This window comes from Plecotus auritus, assembly GCF_963455305.1.
Source record: "Plecotus auritus genome assembly, chromosome: 15".
Lineage (NCBI taxonomy): Eukaryota > Metazoa > Chordata > Mammalia > Chiroptera > Vespertilionidae > Plecotus > Plecotus auritus.
In genome coordinates, this window is record NC_137781.1 from 1,227,093 (window position 1) to 1,252,494 (window position 25,402).

The 25,402-nt window shown below is 58.4% G+C and overlaps 1 protein-coding gene across 1 annotated transcript in view; it reads right to left on the minus strand.

Moving 5' to 3' along the window:
- Window positions 1-25,402, minus strand: part of ARNT2 (aryl hydrocarbon receptor nuclear translocator 2) — an 89,281-nt gene that overhangs the window by 53,492 nt on the left and 10,387 nt on the right. The window contains exons 2-5 of the mRNA XM_080651576.1: window positions 12,216-12,330; window positions 8,283-8,330; window positions 5,892-6,105; window positions 2,540-2,866 (exon numbers count right to left, since the gene is read on the minus strand). Coding sequence (XP_080507702.1) covers window positions 2,540-2,866; window positions 5,892-6,105; window positions 8,283-8,330; window positions 12,216-12,330 — 704 coding nt within the window. The remainder of the gene's footprint in view (window positions 1-2,539; window positions 2,867-5,891; window positions 6,106-8,282; window positions 8,331-12,215; window positions 12,331-25,402) is intronic.

Sequence of the window (25,402 nt, forward strand, 5' to 3'; positions counted from 1 at the left end):
ACGTCCCCCGTCCACCAGGTCCTCCTAAGAGGCCTCCCTGTTCCCCGTCCACCGGCCCCGGCCACCACAGCCACCACAGCCACCACGCCCCACCCAGCGTCCACTCCTGGACACCGCTGTCCGAATGTGGGCCGCGCTGTCCTTCCCCGCTGCCAGACCCACGGGAATTCCCACGGACAGCAGTGCCCGCCCGACCCTGGGAGCCGCTGAGCTAAGCTCTTGGCCCCCGACCAGCCCTTCCCCGGCCACCCGCCCAGCTGGTCTCCTGACCGGGTCTCCGGCACCCACATCCTGTGGTCGATACAGACCGCGGGGCATGAGCCAGCCGCTCCTGGGTGAGCTCACTTCCCCTCCGCACCCCTCCCGTGTCCCACTCCGTCACGCGTGGCCTTCTCCAGGGCAGCCCAGGGCACCGCCCTCATCCGATTTATTGATTTACTCATTTACTTTAAAATCAAGTGTATTGAAAGCCCTGGCTGGTGTGGCTAAGTGGGTAGAGCATCAGCCTGCGGACCGAAGAGTCTCAGGTTCGAGTCCCGTCAAGGGCACGTACCTCGGTTGCAGGCTCCTCCCCAGCCCAGGCCCTGGTCGGGGCACGTGCAGGAGGCAACCCATCGATGTGTCTCTCTCACATCAATGTCTCTGTCTCTCTGTCTCTCTCTCTCTCTCTCAAAATCAATGGAAAAATATCCTTGGGTGAGGATTCAAAAAGAAAAAAATTTATCCTATATAATAAAGAGGTGATATGAAAATTGGCCGTCACTCCAACACACAAGATGGCCACCACAAGATGGCCGGCAGGGGAGGGCAGTTGTGTGCGATCAGGCTGGCATGGGAGGGCAGTTTGGGGGGGGACCAGGCCTGCAGGGGCGGGCAGTTGGGAGTGACCAGGTCTGCAGGGGAGGGCAGTTGGGAGTGACCAGGCCTGCAGGGGTGGGCAGTTGTGGGCAATCAGGCCAGCAGGGGAGGGCAGTTGGGGGTGATCAGGCCTGCAGGGGAGGGCAGTTGTGGGTGATCAGGCCTGCAGGGGAGAGCAGTTGGGGGTGATCAGGCAGGCAGGCAGACAAGTGGTTGGGAGCCAGCAGTCCTGGATTGTGAGAGGGATCCCAGATTGGAGAGGGTGCAGGATGGGCTGAGAGACAGCCCCCCGCCCCGTGCACGAATTTCGTGCACCGGGCTTCTAGTATATTTATAAGGGACAAAGTTTTTTATTTTTTAAATACATATATATATATATATATATATATATTTTTTTTTTTTATTTCAGAGAGGAAGGGAGAGGAAGAGAGAGAAACATCAATGGTGAGAGAATGGTGAATCATGGATCGGCTGCCTCTTGCACACCCCCACTGGGGATCTAGCTCAAAACCCAGGCATGTGCCCTTGACCGGAATCGAACCCGGAACCCTTCAGTCCACAGGCTGACGCTCTATCCACTGAGCCACACCGGCGAGGGCTACTAGCTCTGTGGCTTTCGCTTCTGTTTTGTACACTGTAGATGTGTGTGTGTGTGTGTGTGTGTGTTTAAATAACACGTATGTTACTATAGCAGAACTAACTGCATTTAAATGCTTCCATAGGGCTCGGCCGGCGTGGCTCAGTGGTGGAGCATCGACCTATGAACCAGGAGGTCACGGTTCGATTCCGGGTCAAGGGCACATGCCTGGGTTGCGGGCTCGATCCCCAATGCGGGGCGTGCAGGAGGCAGCCGATCCGTGATTCTCTATCATCATGGATGTTTCTCTCTCTCTCTCCCTTCCTCTCTGAAACCAATAAGAACATCTATTTGAGGGCTTCAATGGGGAACTTCATCTTAGGCAGCTGAGGCTTGGGTATGAAAATGCCTGGCACCAAGATCACAAATAGTCACGTACGGGAGGCACAGACCTCGTTACAGAGCAAGTAGTTCCAACTAATCTGCAGCAACAGCGCCTCCTTGTGGCACCCACCTCTAACTGCAGGTAAAATGAGGGAAGGGAGAGTGATCTATCCTATCCTATAGAATAAAAGCCTAATATGCTAAGTGTCTGGTCGTCCATTCAACCAATCAAAGCGTAATATGCTAATGAGATGCTAAGGCCGCTCAACCGCTCGCTATGACGTGCACTGACCACCAGGGAGCAGACAGTCGACCGGTCGCCCAGTCGCTATGACATGCACTGACCACCAGGGGGCAGACGCTCCGACTGGTAAGTTAGCTTGCTGCTGGGGTCCGGCTGATCAGGACTGAGCGAGTCAGGCTAGACATGCCGTGGAGCCCTCCCGCCGTCCCTCCCCGGCCCCGATTGTGCACCTGTGGGGTCCCTCAGCCTGGCCTGCGCCCTCTCACAATCCGGGACCCCTCGGGGGACGTCGGAGAGCCGGTTTCGGCCCCATCCCGCAGGCCAGGCCGAGGGACCCCGCTGGTGCACGAATTCGTGCATTCGGGCCTCTAGTTAAAAATGAATGAAAATTAATTTTTGCAATATGATAAGGTCCGTGAGTCTGTTACAGAAGCCAAGTCAAATACACCCGCCACCTTCCGGCAGGTGCCTCTCACCTGCAGCTTCTTAAGCCGTTTCCTGAAAGAAAGCTGTGCCGAGGGTCCCACAGTCCCGCGGGGAAGCTGGGAGGCGGGGAGGCGGGGAGCCGAGGACGGGGAGCCCCACTGACCTGTCATGGAGTTCTCCGAGGTACACAGCTGCTCTCGCAGCTTCTCCACGTCGTCAGGGTGCACCTGCTCGTACAGGGTGCTCCCGAACCACTCGGACTGCGGCTGGTTCAGCACGGGCGTGACGGAGTCCGACACGTAGATCACCCGCCCCGTCTCGGCCGCCACCACGAACAGAAACCCGTCGGCCGCCTCCAGGATGAGGTGTTTCAGTTCCTGGGAAGGGAAGGCCCTCATCAGGGAAAAGCAGGCCCCCCATCCTCCGCCAACTTGATTTTTTTTTCTTTTCTTTCTTTTTCATGTATTCGTATTGATGTCAGAGAGGAAGGGAGAGGGAGGGAGAGATAGAAACATCCATGATGGCCCTAGTTTGGCTCAGTGGATAGAGCGTCGGCCTGCAGACTGAAGGGTCCCAGGTTCGATTCCGGTCAAGGGCATGTACCTTGATTGCGGGCACATCCCCAGTGGGAGGTGTGCAGGAGGCAGCTGATCGATGTTTCTCTCTCACTGATGTTTCTAACTCTCTATCCCTCTCCCTTCCTCTCTGTGAAAAAGCAATCAAATATATTTTTTAAAAAAAAGAAGAAAAGAAAAGAAACATCCATGATGAGAGGGAATCACGGACCGGCTGCCTCCTGCACCCCCCCACTGGGGATCGAGCCCACAACCCGGGCATGTGCCCTGACTGTGAATCGAACCGGGACCTCCTGGTTCATAGGTTGATGCTCAACCACGGAGCCACGCCGGCCGGGCCAATTCGGTTTTCTTATTGGCAACCTTCAACATTTTCTCAGAAACTTCTGATATCCACAAAGTTTTGGGAACTGTGATAATTTTTTTAAGAAGTTATTTTGTTTTAAAAAATATATTTTTTTTTGGTCATTTATTGATGTGAGAGAGAGAGGAAGAGATGGAGGGGACGGGACAGAGAGAGAGGGAGAGAGATGGAGATTTTGCTGTTCCACTTATTTGTACATTCATTGGTGGATTCCTGTATGTGCTCTGACTGGGACAACACTCTCATCAACTGAGCTACCAGGGCTTGATGACTTTCTTTTTAAAATATATTTTTATTAGATGCCCAAAGCATGAAATTCATGCATGGGGGGGAGGAGGGGTCCCCTCAGCCCAGCCTGCACCCTCTCCAATCCGGGACCCCTCGGGGGATGTCCGACTGCCGGTTTAGGCCCGATCCCGGGGTCAGAGCCTAAACCGACAGTCAGACATCCCTCTCACAACCCAGAACCACTGGTTCCTAACTGCTCACCTGCCTGCCTGCCTGGTCGCCCCTAACTGCACCCCCCTGCAGGCCTGGTCGCCCCTCACTGCCCCCCCCCACTGGCCTGATCGCCCCCAACTGCACCCCCTGCAGGCCTGGTCGCCCCTCACTGCCCCCCCCCCACTGGTCTGGTTGCCCCAACTGACCCCCCCTGCCGGCCTGGTCGCTCCACACAGCCTGCTGTATGGTTGTTACTGTTACCGTGTCCTAGATAATCTGCATATTCCTCTATTATTAGTATACATTGATTGCAGAGAGGTAGGGAGGGAGAGAGAGAAACATCAGTGATGAGAGAGAATCATGGATCGGCTGCCTCCTGCACGCCCCCCACTGGGGATCGAGCCCACCACCCAGGCATGTGCGCCCTGACCGGGAATCAAACCCTGACCTCCTGGTTCACAGGTCGACCCTCAACCACGGAGCCACGCCGGCCGGGCCAAGATCATCTTGGGTAGGACCCACTGCATCACAGATGAAGGGCCCGCTGCCCGGGGCCCTGCCCAGCGTCGGTCCCCAAGGACTAGAACCCGTGGACCTGCTGGTGAGGGGGCCTGGGGGGGCTTCCTAAGGGTCCCTGCACCCGTGACAGGGTCAGACTCCGACACCCCCGCCTGGGAACCGAGGGCGGAAGTGGGCTTGGAAGGAAAGGGTTAGTGGGTCCGTTTCTCTTGCCCCACTCGTCCGCCTTGTGTGTGTCCCGGACGCTGACATAACCCACAGGACGGGGTCAGCATCTTTATTCCCAGCTTTGGGCGCACCCTCCCGACAGGAAGGACGGTGGACATCGGCACAGGGTGCCTGGGAAAGGAGACGATCCCGCCGCTGGGGGGAGGAGGCGGGGGCTCACGCCGCCATCCAGGTTTCCCAGCCTCGTCCCGCGTCCTGCCCGTGGCGTGGGAAGGTCTCCGAGGACAGAGCCTCACGCTCAGACGCCCCACCTACCATCTCCTCCTCCCCATTCCTGTCTCCCGGGAACACGGCGCCCACGACCAAGGTCCTGCGCCTGCCCGGAAATCAGAACTGCCTTTGACCCCGGCCGGGGTGGCTCAGTGGCTAGAGCATCGGCCTGCGGACTGAAGGGTCCCAGGTTCGATTCCGGTCGGGGCACATGCCCGGGTTACGGGCTCCATCCCCAGTGGGGGGCGTGCAGGAGGCACCTGATCCATGATTCTCTCTCTTCATGGATGTTTCTCTCTCTCTCTCTCTCTCCCCCTCTCCCTTCCTCTCTGAAATCAATATATTTAAAAAGAAAGAGCCCTAGCCAGTGTGGCCCAGTGGATAGAGCATCACCCCGCGGACTGAAGGGTGTCAGGTTCGATTCCGGTCAAGGGCACATGCCTGGGTTTGGGGGGTCCATGCCCAGTAGGGGGCGTGCAGGAGGCAGCCGATCCGTGATTCTCTCTCATCATGGATGTTCCTCTCTCTCTCTCTCCCTCTCCCTTCCTCTCTGACATCAATAAAAATATATTTAAAAAAGAGCCCTAGCCAGTGTGGCCCAGTGGATAGAGCGTCGGCCTGCAGACTGAAGGGTCGTGGGTTCGATTCCCGGTCAGGGCACATGCCCGGGTTGCAGGCTCGATCCCCAGTGGGGGGCGTGCAGGAGGCAGCCGATTGGTGATTCTCACATGGATGTTCCTCTCTCTCCCTCTCCCTCCCTCTCTGACATCCATACAATTTTTTTGAATGTTCCTCTCTCCCTCTCCCTCTCCCTCCCTCTCTGACATCCATATAATTTTTTTGAATGTTCCTCTCTCCCTCTCCCTCCCTCTCTGACATCCATATAATTTTTTTAAAGGCCCAGAGGGCCATGCAAACAGAGGGCGCAGGCTGGACCCCAGCCCCTGAAGGGACCGTCCGGGGGAAGAGCCGGGACGGAATGTGTCCACGGGCCCGTCCCTCGCTCCGCCCGGGGCCCCACGCCCCCACGTCGCCCAGCGGCGCCCGGGGACACGCAGGCGGCACCTGCTCGGTGAGGAAGGAGGGCTTGTAGGCGCCGTCGGTGGACTTGTTCCCGGTGCCGCGCATGGACTTCATGTGGGACACGGCCATGCGCAGGATGGTCAGCTTGTCCGGCTTGCGGGCCAGCGCGCTGCACGTGGGCACCATGTCCGACAGCTCCGTGATGTACTGCGTCATCTTGTTCCGCCGCCGCCGCTCGATCTCACTGTGGTTCTCTCTTCCCAGCAGGAAGCGGGCGGTGGGGGTGGGGGGGAGAGAGAAGCGTCAGACCGGGCGGGGTTGCCAGGCAACAGGAGAGCGTGAAAAGCATCAGCCCTGGCCTGGTTGCCAGGCAACAGGATGGAGTGAGAAGCGTCAGACCTGGCGTGGTTGCCAAGCAACAGGAGGGAGAAGCGTCAGACCTGGCGTGGTTGCCAGGCAACAGGAGAACGGGAGAAGCGTCAGACCTGGCGTGGTTGCCAGGCAACAGGAGGGAGAAGCGTCAGACCTGGCGTGGTTGCCAGGCAACAGGAGGGCACACGAGGCCCATTGGTGACACCAAAGGACTGGGGAGCGGAGATTGTCCCTGAACACACACTGGGCAGAGTGGCTCCCCGACGCCCGTGCGAGCTTTGTGGGGGTCTCGGGTGGGGTGGGCACAGGCTCATACAAATACCCTGAAATCCTCTCACGCTGCCATGAACCTGGGGGCTTTGCAGGGGCATCAAGCGTTCACACACTGTGCCCGCGGCCGGCGTGGCTCCGTGGTTGAGCGACGACCTATGAACCAGGAGGTCAGGGTTCGATTCCCGGTCAGGGCCCATGCCCGGGTGGCGGGCTCCATCCCCTGTGTGGGGCGTGCAGGAGGCAGCCGATCCACGATTCTCTCTCACCGTGGATGTTTCTCTCTCCCTCTCTCTCTCTCTCTCTCTCTCTCTCTCTCTCTCTCTCTCTCTCTCCTCTGTCCTCTCTGAAATCAATTTAAAAAAATGAATTCCCTCCTGCTGGCAGGAGACAGCCGGAAGCTGACTCCACGCCCCTCGCCCGGGGCAGCTGCCCCGGCCAGGCAAAGCCACCAGGTGCGGGGCGGCCTCAGGCGTGTCCCCAACTCTGAGCAGCTCCGTCAGCTATCCCACAGGCCAGAGTCCGGTGGGGCCCGGCCCCCTCACACTCCACATATGGGAAGCCCGTCTGTCCTTCTCTCTCATTTTTTTAAAAAATATATTTTTACTGATTTCAGAGAGAAAAGGAGAGAAAGGGAGAGAGAGAAACATCAGTGATGAGAGAGAATCACGGATCGGCTGCCTCCTGCACGCCCCACACTGGGGATCAAGCCCGCCACCCGGGCATGTGCCCTGACCAGGAATCGAACCCTGACCTCCTGGTTCCTAGGTCGATGCTCTAACCACTGAACCACCCTGCCCAGCTCTCTCTTGCTTAACCTGTGGGGGATGAGCAGAAGCCGCGTTGTGAAACGGGCTCTGACGGGCTTGGGGGAGACCAGCTAGGGGTCTAGGCTTCCCGCCCCTCCCTGTGGGACCTCACACAGCAGCTCTTGGTCACCCCGCGGGGCTATCTCATCACCGACGCTGACCCTGGAGGTCAAGCAAACATCGCTCCCCATGCCTCTTCCTCTTTCTGACCCTGGACCCCCGCAGCCAGCACGTGCTGAGTGAACACGCTCGCTCTGGAATGTTCTCTCAGCGGGAGGGGGGAGGGCTGGACCCAGAGACACTGAGAGCCATTGTTTCGCCATCCCGGGGGCCTGGGGGAGGCGTCTCGCAAAAGGCACAGTCAGTCCTGGCCGGGTGGCTCAGTGGGTCGGAGCGTCCGCCATCCCAGGCACCAGAGGGTGGTGGGTTCAATTCCCAGCCGGGCCCGAGCCTCGGTTTTGGGTTTGGTCCCCCAGGGCAAAGCAGGAGGCAGCCAAACAGCGTCTGTCTCATCGCTGTTCCTCTCTCACTCGCTCGCTCCTTCCCCTCTCCTCCCGCCCCCCGCCCTTCCACTCTCTCTAAAAATCATCGGGTGAGGATTAACAAAAGAAGAGAAACCCCTTTAACGTGGACATTCCCTGCTGTGAAAAAGCCACCAGAGGCACTGATGTGTCACTGAGCTTCCGGGCGGGGACGTCGTGCGGCTGCTCCCCACTTCCTATCACCGGCCCCGAGCCAGGGACAGGCGTGGGGGGCCAACCACGGGCAGTGGCTTCGTCGGGGTAGAAAGACATTTAAATCGCAGGGGCGTGCAGGAGGCAGCTGGTCCAGGATATCATCATGGATGTTTCTCTCTCCCCCTCTGTCCCTTCCTCTCTGACATCAACAAAAATACATATTTTTTTAAAAAGACGTTTCAATCCGTGCGCATGCCAAGGAGGGGCTGGCTGGCGACCGGCTTCTTCAAGTTACGTAAACTCACCTGGAGAACTTGCTGGGGCCTTCGCCGTCTTCATCATCAAAGTCCATCCTGAAAAGCCAGAGGTCACAGGTGAGCAAGGTCACAGTTGTGTAAGGTGACAGGTGGGTAAGGTCACGGGTGGGTAAGGTCCCGGGTGTGCAAGGTCACAGGTGCACAAGGTCACAGGTGGGTAAGGTCACGGGTGTGCAAGGTCCCGGGTGAGCAAGGTCACAGGGGCACAAGGTCACAGGTGGGTAAGGTCACGGGTGTACAAGGTCACAGGTGTGCAAGGTCACAGGTGAGCAAGGTCACGGGTGTGCAAGGTCACAGGTGGGTAAGGTCATGGATGAGCAAGGTCACAGGGGCACAAGGTCACAGGTGGGTAAGGTCACGGGTGTGCAAGGTCACGGGTGTGCAAGGTCACAGGTGAGCAAGGTCACGGGTGCGCAAGGTCACAGGTGGGTAAGGTCATGGATGAGCAAGGTCACAGGGGCACAAGGTCACAGGTGGGTAAGGTCATGGATGAGCAAAGTAACAGGGGCACAAGGTCACAGGTGGGTAAGGTCACGGGTGTGCAAGGTCACAGGTGAGCAAGGTCACGGGTGTGCAAGGTCACAGGTGGGTAAGGTCATGGAGGAGCAAGGTCACAGGTGCACAAGGTCACGGGTGGGCAAGGTCACAGGTGAGCAAGGTCATGGGTGGGCAAGGTCACAGGTGTGCAAGGTCACGGGTGTGTAAGGTCACAGGTGTGCACCCTCACAGGTGACAAGGTCACAGGTGTGCAAGGTCACGGATGCGCAAGGTCACAGGTGTGCACCCTCACAGGTGACAAGGTCACAGGTGTGCACCCTCACAGGTGACAAGGTCACGGGTGTGCAAGGTCATGGGTGTGCAAGGTCACGGGTGCGCACCCTCACAGGTGACAAGGTCACGGATGCGCAAGGTCACAGGTGTGCACCCTCACAGGTGACAAGGTCACGGGTGTGCAAGGTCATGGGTGTGCGAGGTCACAGGTGCGCACCCTCACAGGTGGGGAAACAGTCTCTCTCCCTGACCATCACACAGGTTCCAGACAAGAAAGGTCAAACGAAAGGTCATCTGAGTGAGCAGCGTTCATTACACGGCTGGGCCCGTGTGCAAACGTGGCGAAGTTCCTATCGGAATCCCACGGGACTGCCGCGGATGCGTGGGGCTGTGTCGGAAGGGTCCACGCTCCCCGTCTTCCCCACCATGGGGGCACTGCTCCCCCACATCGCTGACTCTGCAGCGAGACTTCCCTTTTTACGTAACTCTGTGTCGCATGCACAGAGTACCAACACTCAAGGGGCTGGGCTGGTGTGGCTCAGGGGCTGAGCGTCGACCCATGAACCAGGAGGTCAGGGTTCGATTCCCGCTCAGGGCACATGCCCGGGTTGCGGGCTCGATCCCCAGTGTGGCGTGTGCAGGAGGCAGCCGATCCGTGATGCTCTCTCATCATGGATGTTTCTCTCCCTCTCCCTCTCCCTTCCTCTCTGAAATCAATAAAAAATATATTTTTAAAAAAATGAAAATAAAACCACAGACCTGTCATCGGGAGGGATAGACATGCCCCCGACCACACAGTCGGGCATCCGGGCACCAGCCAGGAGCTGCCGAGAGTCGACGTCAGTGGTCGGCAAACTCATTCGTCCACAGAGCCAAATGTCAACAGGACAACAATGGAAATTTCTTTGGAGAGCCACATTTTTTAAACTTAAACTTCTTCTAACGCCACTTCTTCCAAATAGACTCGCCCAGGCCGTGGTATTTTGTGGAAGAGCCACACTCAAGGGGCCAAAGAGCCGCCTGTGGCTCGCGAGCCGCGGTTTGCCGACCACGGGTCTGTGTGATGGGGGAACAGGCCACAGGCCGGATGCAGGGCTCGCTAAGTGAGGTAGGACCATCCCCTAGCCTTGCTGAAAGTCACGGCTGGGTCCCACACTGCCCAGCCGCGGAGCCGCAGCGCCACCTGGTGTCCATCCTGGGAACTGTCACAAACATTTCAGGGTTCAGGGAAGAAAAAAAAAAAAAAGAGATCCAATTCTCCAAACTCCTAAAAGGATCTGGGGGCAAGCTCTGAGGCCAAACCTCAGGCGGGTGTGGGAGGCACATCTATCTTTAAAATGCCTTTGAGCTCGCCCTGGCCGGTGTGGCTCAGTGGATAGAGCGTCGGCCTGCAGACCAAAGGGTCCCAGGTCCGATTCCGATCAGGGGCACATGACCGGGTTGTGGGCTCAATCCCGTGTGGGGCGTGCAGGAGGCAGCCGATCCATGATTCTCTCTCATCATGGATGTTTCTCTCTCTCTCACTCCCTCTCCCTTCCTCTCTGAAATCAATAAAAATATATTTTAAAAATAAAAATTAAAAAAAAGGCCTTTGAGCTCTCCCTAGCTGGTGTGGCTCAGTGGATAGAGGGTCAGTCTGCGGACCAAAGGGTCCCGGGTTCGATTCCGGTCATGGGCACGGACCTCGGTTGCAGGTTCCTCCCCGATCTGGGCTCTGGTCGGGGTGCGTGCAGGAGGCAACCCATCGATGTGTCTCTCTCCCATCGATGTTTCTCTCTGTCTCTCCCTCTCCCTTCCACTCTCTCTAAAAATCAATGGGAAAATATCCTCGGGTGAGGATTAAACATACATACATACATACATACATACAGGTCCATGAGACTGTGCCTCCCAAGTGCACATATGGTCACACATGTGGGCAGCCATCGGATTTGGTCATCGGACCAGCATGACGCGGGGTGAGCCCAGGACAGACAGCAGGACACAGGCTGTTCACGTCCACAGGATGACCCCCCGCCCCCCGGGGGCCCACAAATCTCACTGCTCATTGGCAACACAGAAAAAAAACCAAGTCCTCAGGACACAGTACCTTCCACTTTTTAAAAAACATGCAGAGTGGCCAGATGATGATGATCTCTGAACGCATAATCATCTGGCCACTCAGAGTGTGTGTGTGTGTGTGTGTGTGTGTGTGTGTGTGTGTATTAGAGGCCCGGTGCATGAATTCGTGCATGCGTGGGGTCTGGCCAGCCTGGCCAGGGGAGGGGACATGGGCAGTTGGCTGGCCTGCCTGCTGGTCGAACTCCTGGTCGAGGGGACCATTTGCATATTAGCCTTTTATTCCAGGGGTGGGCAAACTTTTTGACTCGAGGGCCACAATGGGTTCTTAAACTGGACCGGAGGGCCAGAACAAAAGCATGGATGGAGTGTTTGTGTGAACTAATATAAATTCAAAGTCAAGGAGCGGAGGGGAGAGCAAGAGAACCGGATAGAACAGCCAGATCCGGCCCACGGGCCGTAGTTTGCCCAAGGCTGGGATACACATTGAGTGTCCAGGTTATTATGCGTTCAGAGATCATCATCATCTGGCCACTCGGTGTATTTTGATTTCAGAGAGGAAGGGAGAGGGAGAGAGAGAAACATCAAAGACGAGGGAGAATCATGGATCGGCTGCCTCCTGCACGCCCCCCACTGGGGATGGAGCCCGCCACCCGGGCATGTGGCCTTGACCGGAATCGAACCCTGACCTCCTGGTTCCTAGGTGGATGCTCAGCTACTGAGCCACGCCAGCCGGGACTGAGCAAAGACTTTTGCCACCCAAGTGGCTAAAGCTCGGGGTGACGGGGGGTGACGGGGGGTGGGGAGGGTGGGGAGCAGGGGCTGGGGGAGGGCCGGGGGGGGCCCTCCCTGGGAGACCTCAGAGAGCCCCCTCTCCCACCCAGACGAGCAAACAGCAGTTCCCAGCTGCGCGCTGGAGCCCAAACCCCGTGGAGGCCCGTCTGGTGCAGCGTCAGGATCTCGCAAAAGCCAAACAGGAGGCACACCGCTGGGATTTTCTTCCCTGGGGCCCGGGACGCAGCCTCTCCCCGACGGGGCGAGCGGGTGAGTCAGCACGCAGGAGCCCGGTGCCGGACACGCCAGGGTGCTTACCCGGAACGCCGCTTCCCTCCGCGGGCGGGCACGGTCCCGGCCATCCGCACCTGTCCGGCCGCCGCCATGGGCGCCACGGGCAGCGTCACCGATCCCGGGAGGTCTGAGGCCATTTCTGGAATTCAGCAAAGAGGAGAGGTTCTGTCAATCCCAGGAAAGCAACAGGGGGGCCCAAGGGCCCCGGAGGCACCCCCGGAGACCAGACCCCAAGGACCTGGGTCAGGGGGGCTGCCCTGACCGTGTTATTTAGGGGACTCGGGTGAGCCCCTCCCATCGGGGCTCCCCCCCACCCCCAAGCGGTATGCCGGCATTGAGTACAGGCTGTCCAAAGAGCAGTCCGGACAGTGTGGCTCAGTGGTTAGAGGGTCGGCCTATGAACCAGGAGGTCAGGGTTCGATTCCCAGTCAGGGCACATGTGCGTGTTGTGGGCTCCATCCCCAGTGGGGGGCGTGCAGGAGGCAGCCCATCCATGATTCTCTCTCATCATGGATGTTTTGTTTTAATATATTGTTATTGATGTCAGAGAGGAAGGGAGAGGGAGAGAGAAACATCCATGGTGAGAGGGAATCATGGATTGGCTGTCTCCTGCACGCCCCACACTGGGGACGGAGCCTGCAACCAAGGTCTGTGCCCTGACCGGGAATTGAACCGGGACCTCCTGGTTCCTAGGTCGACGCTCAGCCACGGAGCCCCGCGGGCGGGCCATTTAACGTATGTTAAAGCCACTGCCTCACCCGTGGAGTTCAGACCCCCACTCCCAAGGTGCCGTGTCTGGAAATCAGAACTGGCCGTTGCCTGTTCTCCCAGTAAGTGCAGCCCCTGACCCTCACCCTGACCCCTGACCCCGGCCCCCATGCACTTGAGGGCTGACCACGTGTGAAAAGGAGAGGGGTCCCGTGGAGACAGACATGAGCGCATTCTGCTGACCAGACGGCCGCAGGCCAAGAGCCTGTCCACCCCCCGACAGTCATGGAATTCCCAGGGGTACGAGAGGACACCTGCCAGGTGGGGCAAGGTCACAAGGGGCGAGGTCATGGGGGCAAGGTCATGGGGGAGGAGCAAGGTATGGGGGCAAGGTCACAGAGGGGCAAGGTCACGGGGGCAAGATCATAGGGTAGGGGCAAGGTCATGGGGAGGGCAAGGTCATGGGAGACAAGGTCATGGGGAGGGCGAGGTCATGGGGAGGGCGAGGTCATGGGAGACAAGGTCATGGGGAGGGCGAGGTCATGGGAGACAAGGTCACGGGGACAAGGTCACAGGGGCCCCCACAGGCTCACCGGGAGGTCTCCCCGCCCATCCTCCCTGCAGCCCTCTGCCCTGTCACCCCACCAGGGAGCTGACATCACCACAGGGGTCACTTCCTGTGAAAGCAAACACCCCTTCCCTGCCCCCCTCTATGGGTGTGGCTCCCCGCCCCCAGCACCCCAGCCCCATCGCCAGCACCCTCTCCTGGTTTCTTCCCGCCCCCACCCCCACCCCCGCTCCTGCCCGCCTCACAGGCCCCACGCCAGCTCCCTCCGCACCAGACCCGAGGCCCCTCGCAGCCTCCTCTGCTCCATCCTTTCTGGGTGTCGCTGTTCTCACTCAGGCCCTGGGCACCAGCACCGTTTCCTCGCCGATTCCCACGCCCAGGGCCCCCCGCCCCCCGGCCAGGCCTTCTGTCACCTCCGAAAGGTCACCCTTCCCCCGGCCTCCGTGTGGTCTCCCGCGTCCACTCCTCCCCTCCCACGCATTCTCCGCACGGAAGCCAGACCTGACCAGTGCAGCCCCTGCTGGTCTCCTCTACGGCTCCTCTTCCCTCTCAGCACAAATGGGGGGGTCCCTGCCATGATCCCCAGCTCTCCAGCTCCAGCCACACCGCCTTGGACACACCACAGTCCCTCCCGCCCCAGGGCCTCTGCATGTGCTATGCCCTGGGGCAACAAAGCTCCCTTCCCTCTCTTCAGCAAATTACCTTCCCAGCAGTCTTTTTAAAATACACAGAGTGGCCAGATGATGATGACCTCTGAACGCATAATAACCTGGCCACTCAGTGTGTGTGTGTGTGTGTGTGTGTGTGTGTGTGTGTGTGTGTGTGTGTGTATTAGAGGCCCGGTGCATGAATTCGTGCATGGGTGGGGTCCGGCCAGCCTGGCCAGGGGGAGGGGACATGGGTGGTTGGCTGGCCTGCCTGCTGGTCGAACTCCTGGTCGAGGGGACCATTTGCATATTAGCCTTTTATTCTACAGGATACACACTGAGTGGCCCGATTATTATGCGTTCCAAGATCATCTCATCTGGCCACTCCGTGTATATATACACTAGAGGCCTGGTGCACAAAATTCGTGCACATTAAAAGGGAATTAATTAGAGGAAATATTTTAATACTAGAGGCCCGGTGCACGAATTCATGCACCAGTGGGGTCCCCCAACCTGGCCAGTGGGATCGGGCCGAAACCGGCTCTCCCACATCCCCCAAGGGGTCCCAGATTGCGAGAGGGCGCGGGCCAGGCCGAAATGCCCCACTGGTGCACGATCGGGGCCGGGGAGGGACGCAGGAGGTTGGCCAGTCGGGGACGGACTGAGGGAGGGCTCCAGGGCATGTCTGGCCCATCTCGCTCAGTCCCGATGGACTGGACCCCAGCAGCAAGCTAACCTACTGGTCAGAGCGTCTGCCCCCTGGTGGTCAGTGCACGTCATAGTGAGCAGTTGAGCGGCCTTAGCATATCATTAGCATGTTACCCTTTGATTGGTTGACTGGACACTTAGCATACTAGGCTTTTATTATATAGGATTGCTATTTGCCCTTTCTCTATAATAGAAGTGTCCGCTGGCCCCAACCCCATTGGGTGACACCAAGACCCGGCCAGCCCCACCCCCGTCAAGCCCCACTGGGCGGGGGACACAGCCTCAGGTCCAGGTGCCGGGGCAGGGGGTGCAGTCTAAGGGGGGGCATGGCCTCAGGGGGCGTGGCCTCAGGGAGCATGGCCTCAGGGGGCACGGTCTCAGGTCCCCCAGCCCCAGCCTGGCGCCACGCAGCCTCAGGTCCCTGCTGACCAGTCCTTACGGCATTAGTGTCACGGCATGACAACCATTTGCACGTTAGCCTTTTATTATGATGATTTTTTAGCCCTGGCTGGTTTGGCTCAGTGGGTAGAGCATCGGCCTGCAGACAGAAGGGTCCCGGGTTCGATTCCCCAGTCAAGGATACATGCCCGAATATGGGCTCCATCCCTAGTAAGGGGCGTGCAGGAGGTGGCCAATCAATGATTCTCTCTCATCATGGATGTTTCGATCTCTCCCTCTCCCTTCCTCTCTGAAATTAATAAAAATATTTTGAAAAATATATATATAGACGGGGGGGGGATTAAAAATGGCGACAGAGCAAGTGGGTACGTCACTGGCATGCTCCCAGGAACAAACTGGAATTACAACTAAAATACAGAAAAACTTCCTCCATAATCAACGCAGGAGAGAACCCTGATACCGAGGACCGGAAGTGGAGACCCCATAGACACTGACTTATATTGTATATTGTGAAAAAAATAAAAATAAGATGAATTTAAAAAAGAAAAGAATCAGAACATTAAAATATATATACAGTATACATATAAAAGACACCGAGTGGCCAGATTATGATGATCTCTGAACGCATAATCATCTGGCCACTCAGTGTCTATCCTATAGAATAAAAGGCTAATATGCAAATGGTCCCCTTGACCAGGAGTTCAACCAGCAGGCAGGCCCGCCAACCACCCATGTCCCCTCCCCCTGGCCAGGCTGGCCGGACCCCACCCATGCACGAATTCATGCACCAGGCCTCTAATAAACACACACACACACACACACACACACACACACACACACACTGAGTGGCCAGATTATTATGCGTTCGGAGATCATCATAATCTGGCCACTCAGTGTATATATATATATTTTTTTAATTTTATTGATCTCAGAGAGGAAGGGAGAGGGAGAGAGAGAAAAAAACATCCATGAAGAGAGAGAATCATGGATCGGCTGCCTCCTACACGCCCCCCACTGGGCATCGAGCCCACAACCCGGGCATGTGCCCTGACGGGGAATCGAACCCGTGACCTCCCAGTTCCTAGGTCGACGCTCGAGCCCTGAGCCAGCCGGCAGCCCTAGCAGTCTTTTAGATTCAGCTCTGACATCACCGTCCCTCCCAAAGCAGCCTGTCCCTGGCCACGCCCTCCCCACCAGGGCCAGGCCGCCCCCCGGGTGCCCACTCGTCTTGTACCTGCACGTCTGCTCTGGATGAACGGAGGTCCGGGGGGAGAGGGCAGGGCCTGGGAGACGGAGCCGACTGGGGGGCCTCCGGGAGGACAAGGGAGATGTCAGCACCGCACAGACGCCCTGTGTCACCGTCACAGCCGACGAGGGAGGATGCTCACGAGCCTGGTCACCTGACCCTCCCACGCGGAATCTGCTCCGGGCAGAGGAACGCCGGAGGAGGAGGAGGAGAAGGGAAAATAGGGCTGGGTCGTGCCCATCAGATCCGCCCTGCGAGGTGCTGGATCCTGGGGATGGCAGGGGCGTGGAGGCAGGGGGGGCTGTACCGTCCTCCCTCCGTATATTCCGGGGGCACCACGCTCGCCGCAGCCGGGGGCGAGGGCTGGCCTTGGCACTAACTCTGCTCCAGGTAAGAAATGGGGCTGTGCCCGGCCGGTGTGGCTCAGTGGATAGAGCGTCGGCCTGCGGACTGAAGGGTCCCGGGTTCGATTCCGGTCAAGGGCATGTACCTTGGTTGCGGGCACATCCCCAGTGGGGGGTGTGCAGGAGGCAGCTGATGGATGTTTCTCTCTCATCGATGTTTCTAACTCTATCCCTCTTCCTTCCTCTCTGTAAAAAATCAATAAAATATATTTAAAAATATATATATATATAAAAAGAAAAATTAAGAAATGGGGCTGTGCCCAGCCAGCCTGCCTCAGTGACCTATGAACCAGGAGGTCAAGGTTCGATTCCCGGTCAGGACACATGCCCGGGTTGCGGGCTCCATCCCTAGTGGAGGGCATGCAGGAGGCAGCCGATCCATGATTCTCTCTCATCATGGATGTTTCTCTCTCTCTCTCTCCCTCTCTGAAATCCATAGAAATATATTTTTAAAAATGAACAATAAGATACACATTAAAAAGAAAATGGGGCTCCATTTCCTCTGCCAAAGCTCTCATTTGGCTTCGGGACCTGTGCCAGACGCCAGACAGCCAGAAGCAAACGGTCCCCGCCCAGCCTCTGGCCCAGCCTGTCTTCAGTGACAGGGGGACACGCAGCTGCGTGATTTCTCACTGAGAGCTGCGTGCCCACGGGGGAGGCTGGGGACGGCTGGGGCATCCCGGAAGGCTGCCTGGAGGAGGCATCGCCCTGCTGTACCGGCCGTGCAGTGCAGAGAGGCCTGGGGGGAGCCACGCATGACAGTCAAGGTGCCCTCCCCTACACGTGCGCCTTGGATGGCTGCAGGGTTTCTGAGGAGGTGCCCTCATGCTCTCTCTCTCTCTCTCTCTCTCTTTTTAATTCTCACCCGAGGATATTTTCCCATTGATTTTTGAGAGAGAGTGGGAGAGAGAGGGAGAGACAGAAACATCGATGGGAGAGAGACACATCCATGGGTTGCCTCCTGCACGCGCCCCGACCAGGGCCCAGGCCAGGGAGGAGCCTGCCACCGAGGTACGTGCCCTTGACCGGAATTGAACCCGGGACCCTTGGGTCTGGAGGCCGGCGCTCTATCCACTGAGCCACACTGGCGCGGGCTCCTTCATGCGCTCTTGTTCACGGAACTTTCTGGTCTTTGACCCCCAAGCCGCAACTCTACGAGCGGCACAAACCGCCGCCACCTCGAATGCCACCCTCTTGTCGAGATGTCGGTGCGGGGTCCGGATCACAGCCGGCGACAGAAACCTCTCTATCCTCAGCCGTTCCACCCCAAATGCAAGTCCTGCTCCTTTTTTTAAAAAATATATTTTTATTGATCTCAGGGAGGAAGGGAGAGGGAGAGAGAGAGAGAAACATCCATCATAAGAGAGAATCATGGATCGGCTGCCTCCTGCACGCCCCCCACTGGGGATGGAGCCCACAACCTGGGCATGTGCCCTGACCAGGAATCGAACCCGGGACCCTGTAGTCCGCAGGCCGACGCTCTATCCACTGAGCCACACCGGCCAGGGCCCTGCACCTTTGAACCTGAGGGTGTTTGAACCGTCACCATCCTTCAGACAACATCCTCTGGCTTAGGCCCCGCCCCGCCCCACCGGCCCGCCGGCCCGACCTCTTTCCCAGGGCAAAGGCTGGCCTCTTGTGCACAATTCCTATCACACAGCTCAGGCAGGGGAAACTGGAGGGGGGGGACCCTGAAACTTGGGAGGACCTGAGACGAAAAGCAAGGAAATGAAACCCCGTTTTATCCCCGTGAATCTCAATAAGAAAGGCGTTCGCGCCGAAACCGGTTTGGCTCAGTGGGCAGAGCGTCGGCCTGCGGACTGAAAGGTCCCGGGTTCGATTCCGGTCAAGGGCATGTACCTTGGTTGCGGGCACATCCCCAGTGGGAGGTGTGCAGGAGGCAGCTGATCGATGTTTCTCTCTCATCGATGTTTCTAGCTCTCTATCCCTCTTCCTTCCTCTCTGTGAAATATCAATAAAATATATTTAAAAAAAAAAAAAAGAAAGGCGTTCGCCCTGGCCGGGGTGGGTCAGTGGGTAGAGCGTCTGCCTGCGGACTGAAGGGTCCCGGGTTCGATTCCCGCCCAGGGCACGTGCCTGTGTGGCGGCCTCGATCCCCAGTGGGGGGTGTGCAGGAGGCCGCCGATCCGTGATTCTCTCCCATCTCCCATCATTGATGTTTCTCTCTCTCTCCTTTCTTCTCTGAAATAAAATATATATCTATAATAATAAAAGAAGTGTAATATGCTAATTAGACCGGACATCCTTCTGGACGACCTTCCGGACGAAGCCGGGGCTGCAGCCACCGGATCGAGGGCAGCCACCGGGGCTGCGAGGAAGAGGTCCAGGAAGCTGCCCCGGCTGCAAAGGCTTACTCCTACACGAATTCCGTGCACCGGGCCTCTAGCATATACATACGTGTGTGTGTGTGTGTGTGTGTGTGTGTGTGTGTGTATACACACACACACACACACACACGGAGTGGCCAGATGACGATGATCTCTAAACGCATAGTAATCTGGCCACTCCATGTCTATCCTATATAATAAAAGGCTAATATGCTAATGGTCCCCTCGACCAGGAGTTCGACCAGCAGGCAGGCCGGTCAACCGCCCATGTCCCCTCCCCCTGGCCAGGCTGGCTGGACCCCACCCATGCACGAATTCATGCACCGGGCCTCTAAGACACACACACACACACACACACACACACACACACACACACACACACTGAATGGCCAGGTTATTATGCGTTCAGAGATCATCATCGTCTGGCCACTCGGTGTATATTTAAAAGCTTTAAAAAAATAAATAAGAGAGACATTCCTTCATTTTCTCGTTGGGGAAAAACAACGATTGACATGCAAACTTTCACAATGCGATACCATAGAGTATCTTAACGATGATTCAAATGAACGGGGGAAAAAAAACCGACAGGTGTCCGGGTGGCGGGGGGTGGGAGGGGAGCGAGGGGGGCAGGCGCACCCCCTAGAACACTCCCTGCGGGCGATTCCTTTCCCAGCGAGCCCAGCCCACACCAAGGCCCTACCTTTTCAGACATTCACCCGCCGCCTTCCTTCCCCGAGCCCGGCACCTTCTGGGGGGGACCCGTTATGGGCGCAGGAGCAAGGCCGGGGGGCACCTCTGGGCGGAGACCAGCCACATTGGTATTCTGCTCGGAAGATGCCCTCTGAGCTCTGTTTACCTTCGCCGGCCGGGATTCAGCGAGGAGACGGCCGGCCGCGCATACTGATCAATGTGTTTGCAGCCAAGATCCCAGACGTTAACCGCTTAGGCTCCGGAAAACCGGGGGGGGGGGGGGGGGGGGGGGGGGGGGGGGGAGGGAGGGGGCAGACCTGGATTTCGGGGGCAGCCACCGCGTAGACTGGAGATATGGAGGCCATCAGAGAGGCATTTTCGGGGACAGATCGGACTGGATTCCTCCGGTGGGCACGGGAGGGGGGATCCGCCCCTTCAGGAAGGAAGGCCGGGCACGGGAGTCCCCAGGGCGCGGGCACCCCCCCCCCGTGTGGGGGGGCGTGCAGGAGGCAGCCGATCCAGGATTCTCTCTCATCATGGATGTTTCTCTCTCTCTCTCCCTCTCCCTTCCTCTCGGACATCAATAACAAGATGTCATATAGACACGGAGTGGCCAGATGAGGATGATCTCTGAACGCATCATCATCTGGCCACTCCGTGTACATCCTATAGAATAAAAGGCTCATATGCACATGGTCCCTTTGACCAGGAGTTCGACCAGCAGGCAGGCCAGCCAACCGCCCATGTCCCCTCCCCCTGGCCAGGCTGGCCGGACCCCACCCATGCACGAATTCATGCCCCGGGCCTCTAACATACATATATATACACTCACTGAGTGGCCAGATTATTATGCGTCCAGAGATCATCATCATCCGGCCACTCCGTGTATATATGTATATATCTTTTTATTTACATCCTAGAGGCCCGATGCATGAAAATCCGTACAAGAGTAGGCCTTCCTTCCCCCAGACCCGGGCTGCCCTCCTCTGGCCACCAGCAGGCACCCAGGACCCAGGTTGGCCTCCCTACGGCCCCGGCTTCATCAGGAAGGACATCTGGAATGACGTCCAGAATGATGTCTGGTCTATTTAGCATATTACCCTTTTATTTTTATAGACTAGAGGCCCAGTGCATGAAATCTGTGCACGAGGGGGGGTGGGTCCCCTCAGTTTGGCCTGCACCCTCTCCAATCTGGGACCCCTCGGGGGATGTCCGACTGCCGATCCACAGGGATCGGGCCTAAACCGGCAGTCAGACATCCCTCTCGCAATCCGGGACCGCTGGCTCCTAACCACTCACCTGACTGCCTGCCTGATCGCCTCTAACCCCTCTGCCTGCCTGCCTGCCTGATCGCCCCTAACCCCTCTGCCTGCCTGCCTGATCGCCCCTAACCTCTCTGCCTGCCTGCCTGCCTGATCGCCCCTAACCCCTCTGCCTGCCTGCGTGATCGCCCCTAACCTCTCTGCCTGCCTGCCTGCCTGATTGCCCCTAACCTCTCTGCCTGACTGCCTGCCTGATCGCCCCTAACCCCTCTGCCTGCCTGCCTCCCTGATCGCCCCTAACCCCTCTGCCTGCCTGCCTGCCTGATCGCCCCTAACCCCTCTGCCTGCCTGCCTGCCTGATCGCCCCTAACCCCTCTGCCTGCCTGTCTGCCTGATCGCCCCTAACCCCTCTGCCTGCCTGTCTGCCTGATCGCCCCTAACCCCTCTGCCTGCCTGCGTGATCGCCCCTAACCCCTCTGCCTGCCTGCCTGCCTGATTGCCCCTAACCCCTCTGCCTGCCTGCCTGATCGCCCCTAACCCCTCTGCCTGCCTGCCTGCCTGATCGCCCCTAACCCCTCTGCCTGCCTGTCTGCCTGATCGCCCCTACCTTGCCCCCCTGCTGGCCTGATCGACCCTAACTTGCTCCCCTGACAGCATTGCCCCTAACTCGCTCCCCTGCCAGCCTGATCGCCCCTAACCGCCTCTGCCTCGGCCTAAGCCACAGTCTGGCCTCCCTCTGCAGGAGGCAAACTGGCGGATCAGGGGAAGGCGCCGGCCCCATTACCCTGCTGCTGCTGCTGCTGCTGCCACTGCCGGCCTGAGCCTGGGCCCTTCACAGCCACTGAGGCTTTGTCCGGAAGGACGTCCGGTCTCATTAGCATGTCACCCTTTCATTAGTATAGGTATCGTTTCCGGCCGCCCTGAACCTGTGCCCAGTGACCCTATGATCACACCGACACCTGGAACATTTCCACACAAACGAGGCCCCGCGACCTTCCTGCTCGAGTCTCAGGGTTCACGTTCCCATGGAAACACCCCCCCCCCAGATGAAGGAGGGCCGGAAACCGCCTCGTTCGCACGCTACGTCTCAACTCTCCCAGTGGGGTGACCCCTGAACATCCACGTATTGTTGCACCGTGCGTGCAGTGCGGGTCATGTGGGTAACCCACGGCTACAAGGCGAAAGCTACGCATTGTATGTGCAAAAGCAATGATTAAGAAGTCTCCAGCCTGGCCGGTGTGGCTCAGTGGATAGAGCGTCGGCCTGCGGACGGAAGGGTCCCGGGTTCGATTCTGGTCAAGGGCATGTACCTTGGTTGCGGGCACATCCCCAGTGTGGGGCGTGCAGGAGGCGGCCGATCCATGATTCTCTCTCATCGTGGATGTTTCTCTCTCTCTCCCTCTCCCTTCCTCTCTGAAATCAATAAAAAATATATATATATTTTAAAAAGGAGTCTCCAGCCCTGGCCAGGTGGCTTCAGGCAGTTGGATAAATAACTTTCTAGTATTTCTTGGCTGAAATCTCACCTTCTCCATCTTATTCTGTCTTGGTGAGGAGCCACCAATGACCCCCTCTATCTCAGGAAGAAGTACAGACCCCCAGAACCCCCCTATGCCAGCCGAGAAGGCGTGAGGGGACCCATCACGTGGGCATCTTTTCCCTTTTACCCAGGAGCCTTTGTCTTTTTCCAAATCTCCAGTTCTAAAGAGGACTTATTTATTTGTTAATATTCTTACTGACCTCAGAGAGGAAGGGAGAGGGAGAGGGAGAGAAACATCCATGAGGAGAGAGAATCACGGATCGGCTGCCTCCTGCACGCCCCACACTGGGGATCGAGCCCAAAACCCGGGCACGTGCCCTGACTGGGAATCGAACTGTGACCTCCTGGTTCCTAGGTCGACGCTCAGCCACGGAGCCACGCCGGCCGGGCCTAAAGAGAATTTAAATCCGTCGAGCCCGGTGGGCAGACGCGGGACCCGGAATACAGAACAGGACCCCCCGATCACCCCGTGGAAATCTATCGAAACGGCAACCTTCGTGGAAGACGGTGGGAAAGAACCGAAGAACCATCCGCGACGCATAAGGATTTCAGATAAAACACAGCCGTGGAGGGAGGGCGCGCTCGGGTGAGCACTGGGAAGGGGGGTCTCGGCTCTGCCGCTCGCCCGCTGCCGAGCACCGAAGCCTCGACTTCCTCATCTGGGAGATGGGTCTCCGGAGCCCTGGGCCGGCCAGGTGAGGGCGCTGGTGGGGGGCACAGCCCGTTCCCGGGCTCAGCTGCCTCTTGCGGACTTGAGGGGTGGGTGGCGCAGGGGCCACAGGGGTGGGCAAACTTTTTGACTCGAGGGCCACCATGGGTTCTTAAACTGGACCGGAGGGCCGGAACAAAAGCATGGATGGAGTGTTTGTGTGAACTAATATAAATTCAAAGTAAAGGAGCGGAGGGGAGAGCAAGAGAACCCTCCGCTCTTTCGGCTCCCGGGCCGTAGTTTGCCCACGGCTGGCCCAGGCAGGAATGCAGTCCCACCTGCTGACGGAGCCGCTGGGAGGGGCGGGCCCCGCCCGGGTGATGATTATTATTATTTTTTTAATGTATTTTATTGATTTTTTACAGAGAGGAAGGGAGAGGGATAGAGAGCTAGAAACATCGATGAGAGAGAAACATCGATCAGCTGCCTCCTGCACACCCCCCACTGGGGATGTGCCCGCAACCAAGGTCCATGCCCTTGACCGGAATCGAACCCGGGACCCTTCAGTCCGCAGGCTGACGCTCTATCCACTCAGCCACACCGGTTAGGGCTTATTATTATTTTTTTAATACATTTGTATTTATTTCATAGAGGAAGGAGAGGGAGAGAGAGAGAGAGAGAGAGAGAGAGAGAGAGAGAGAGAGAGAGAGAGAACATCAGTGACGAGAGAGAATCGCAGGTCGGCCGCCTCCTGCACGCCCCCCACTGGGGATGGAGCCCACAACCCGGCATGTACCCTGAGTGGGACTTGAACCCTGACCTCCTGGTTCCTAGGTCGACGCTCAACCCAGGCATCCCTCCCGGCGATTCTGAAGCAGGTGAGGTTGGGGGGAGGGGGGGGGGCTGAACGGCCTGTGTGCGGGCGCCCCCTGCTGGTGAAGCGGCCCAACAGCGCTTTGTGGGTTCCCACGGGGGTGCCCTACGGGAGGGGGTGACCTACGGGAGGGGGTGACCTACGGGAGGGGGCGCCCTACGGGAGGGGGCGCCCTACAGGAGGGGGTGACATACAGGAGGGGGTGCCCTACAGGAGGGGGTGACCTACAGGAGGGGGTGACCTACAGGAGGGGGTGACCTACGGGAGGGGGTGACCTACGGGAGGGGGTGCCCTACGGGAGGGGGTGCCCTACGGGAGGGAGTGACCTACGGGAGGGGGTGGCCTACGGGAGGGGGTGCCCTACGGGAGGGGGTGACCTACGGGAGGGAGTGACCTACGGGAGGGGGTGCCCTACGGGAGGGGGTGCCCTACAGGAGGGGGTGCCCTACGGGAGGGGGTGCCCTACGGGAGGGGGTGACCTACAGGAGGGAGTGACCTACGGGAGGGGGTGGCCTACAGGAGGGGGTGCCCTACGGGAGGGGGTGCCCTACAGGAGGGGGTGACCTACAGGAGGGGGTGCCCTACAGGAGGGGGTGACCCACAGGAGCCCTAAACCAGGAGTGTTCCCAGCGCCGAGGGAGGACGCCGATGACTGAGGTGATCCAGGTCTGGTGCAGGAAGGATGGAGACGAGTGAACGAACCTGAACCAAGGGGGTTCATGTCCTCACTCGTAGGCTACTGAGCCTGAGGCCCGAGGGCCCTGGCCGGGGTGGCTCAGTGGATAGAGCATCAGCCTGCGGACGGAAGGGTCCCGGGTTCGCTTCCTGGTCAAGGGCACATCCCCGGGTGGCGGGCTCCATCCCCAGCGTGGGGCGTGCAGGAGGCAGCTGATCCGTGATTCTCTCTCCTCACGGATGTCTCTCTCCCTCCCTCTCCCCTCCTCTCTGACATCAATCTGTATTAATAAAAGCCTCTGTGGTCATGACGCCCTCACACCCAGAGCGATCACCAGAGGCTGCGTGCACAGTGGGCCCACGCAGGTGGGCGGGGCCTTGACGCTGCATGCTCGGCGCCGAGGCGGGACCCCCAGCTCCGGCCTACCTCTTTGGGGCAATCCATCCAGGAGCCCCGGATGGGTGGGCGGGGCCTACCGCTTTGGGGAGATCG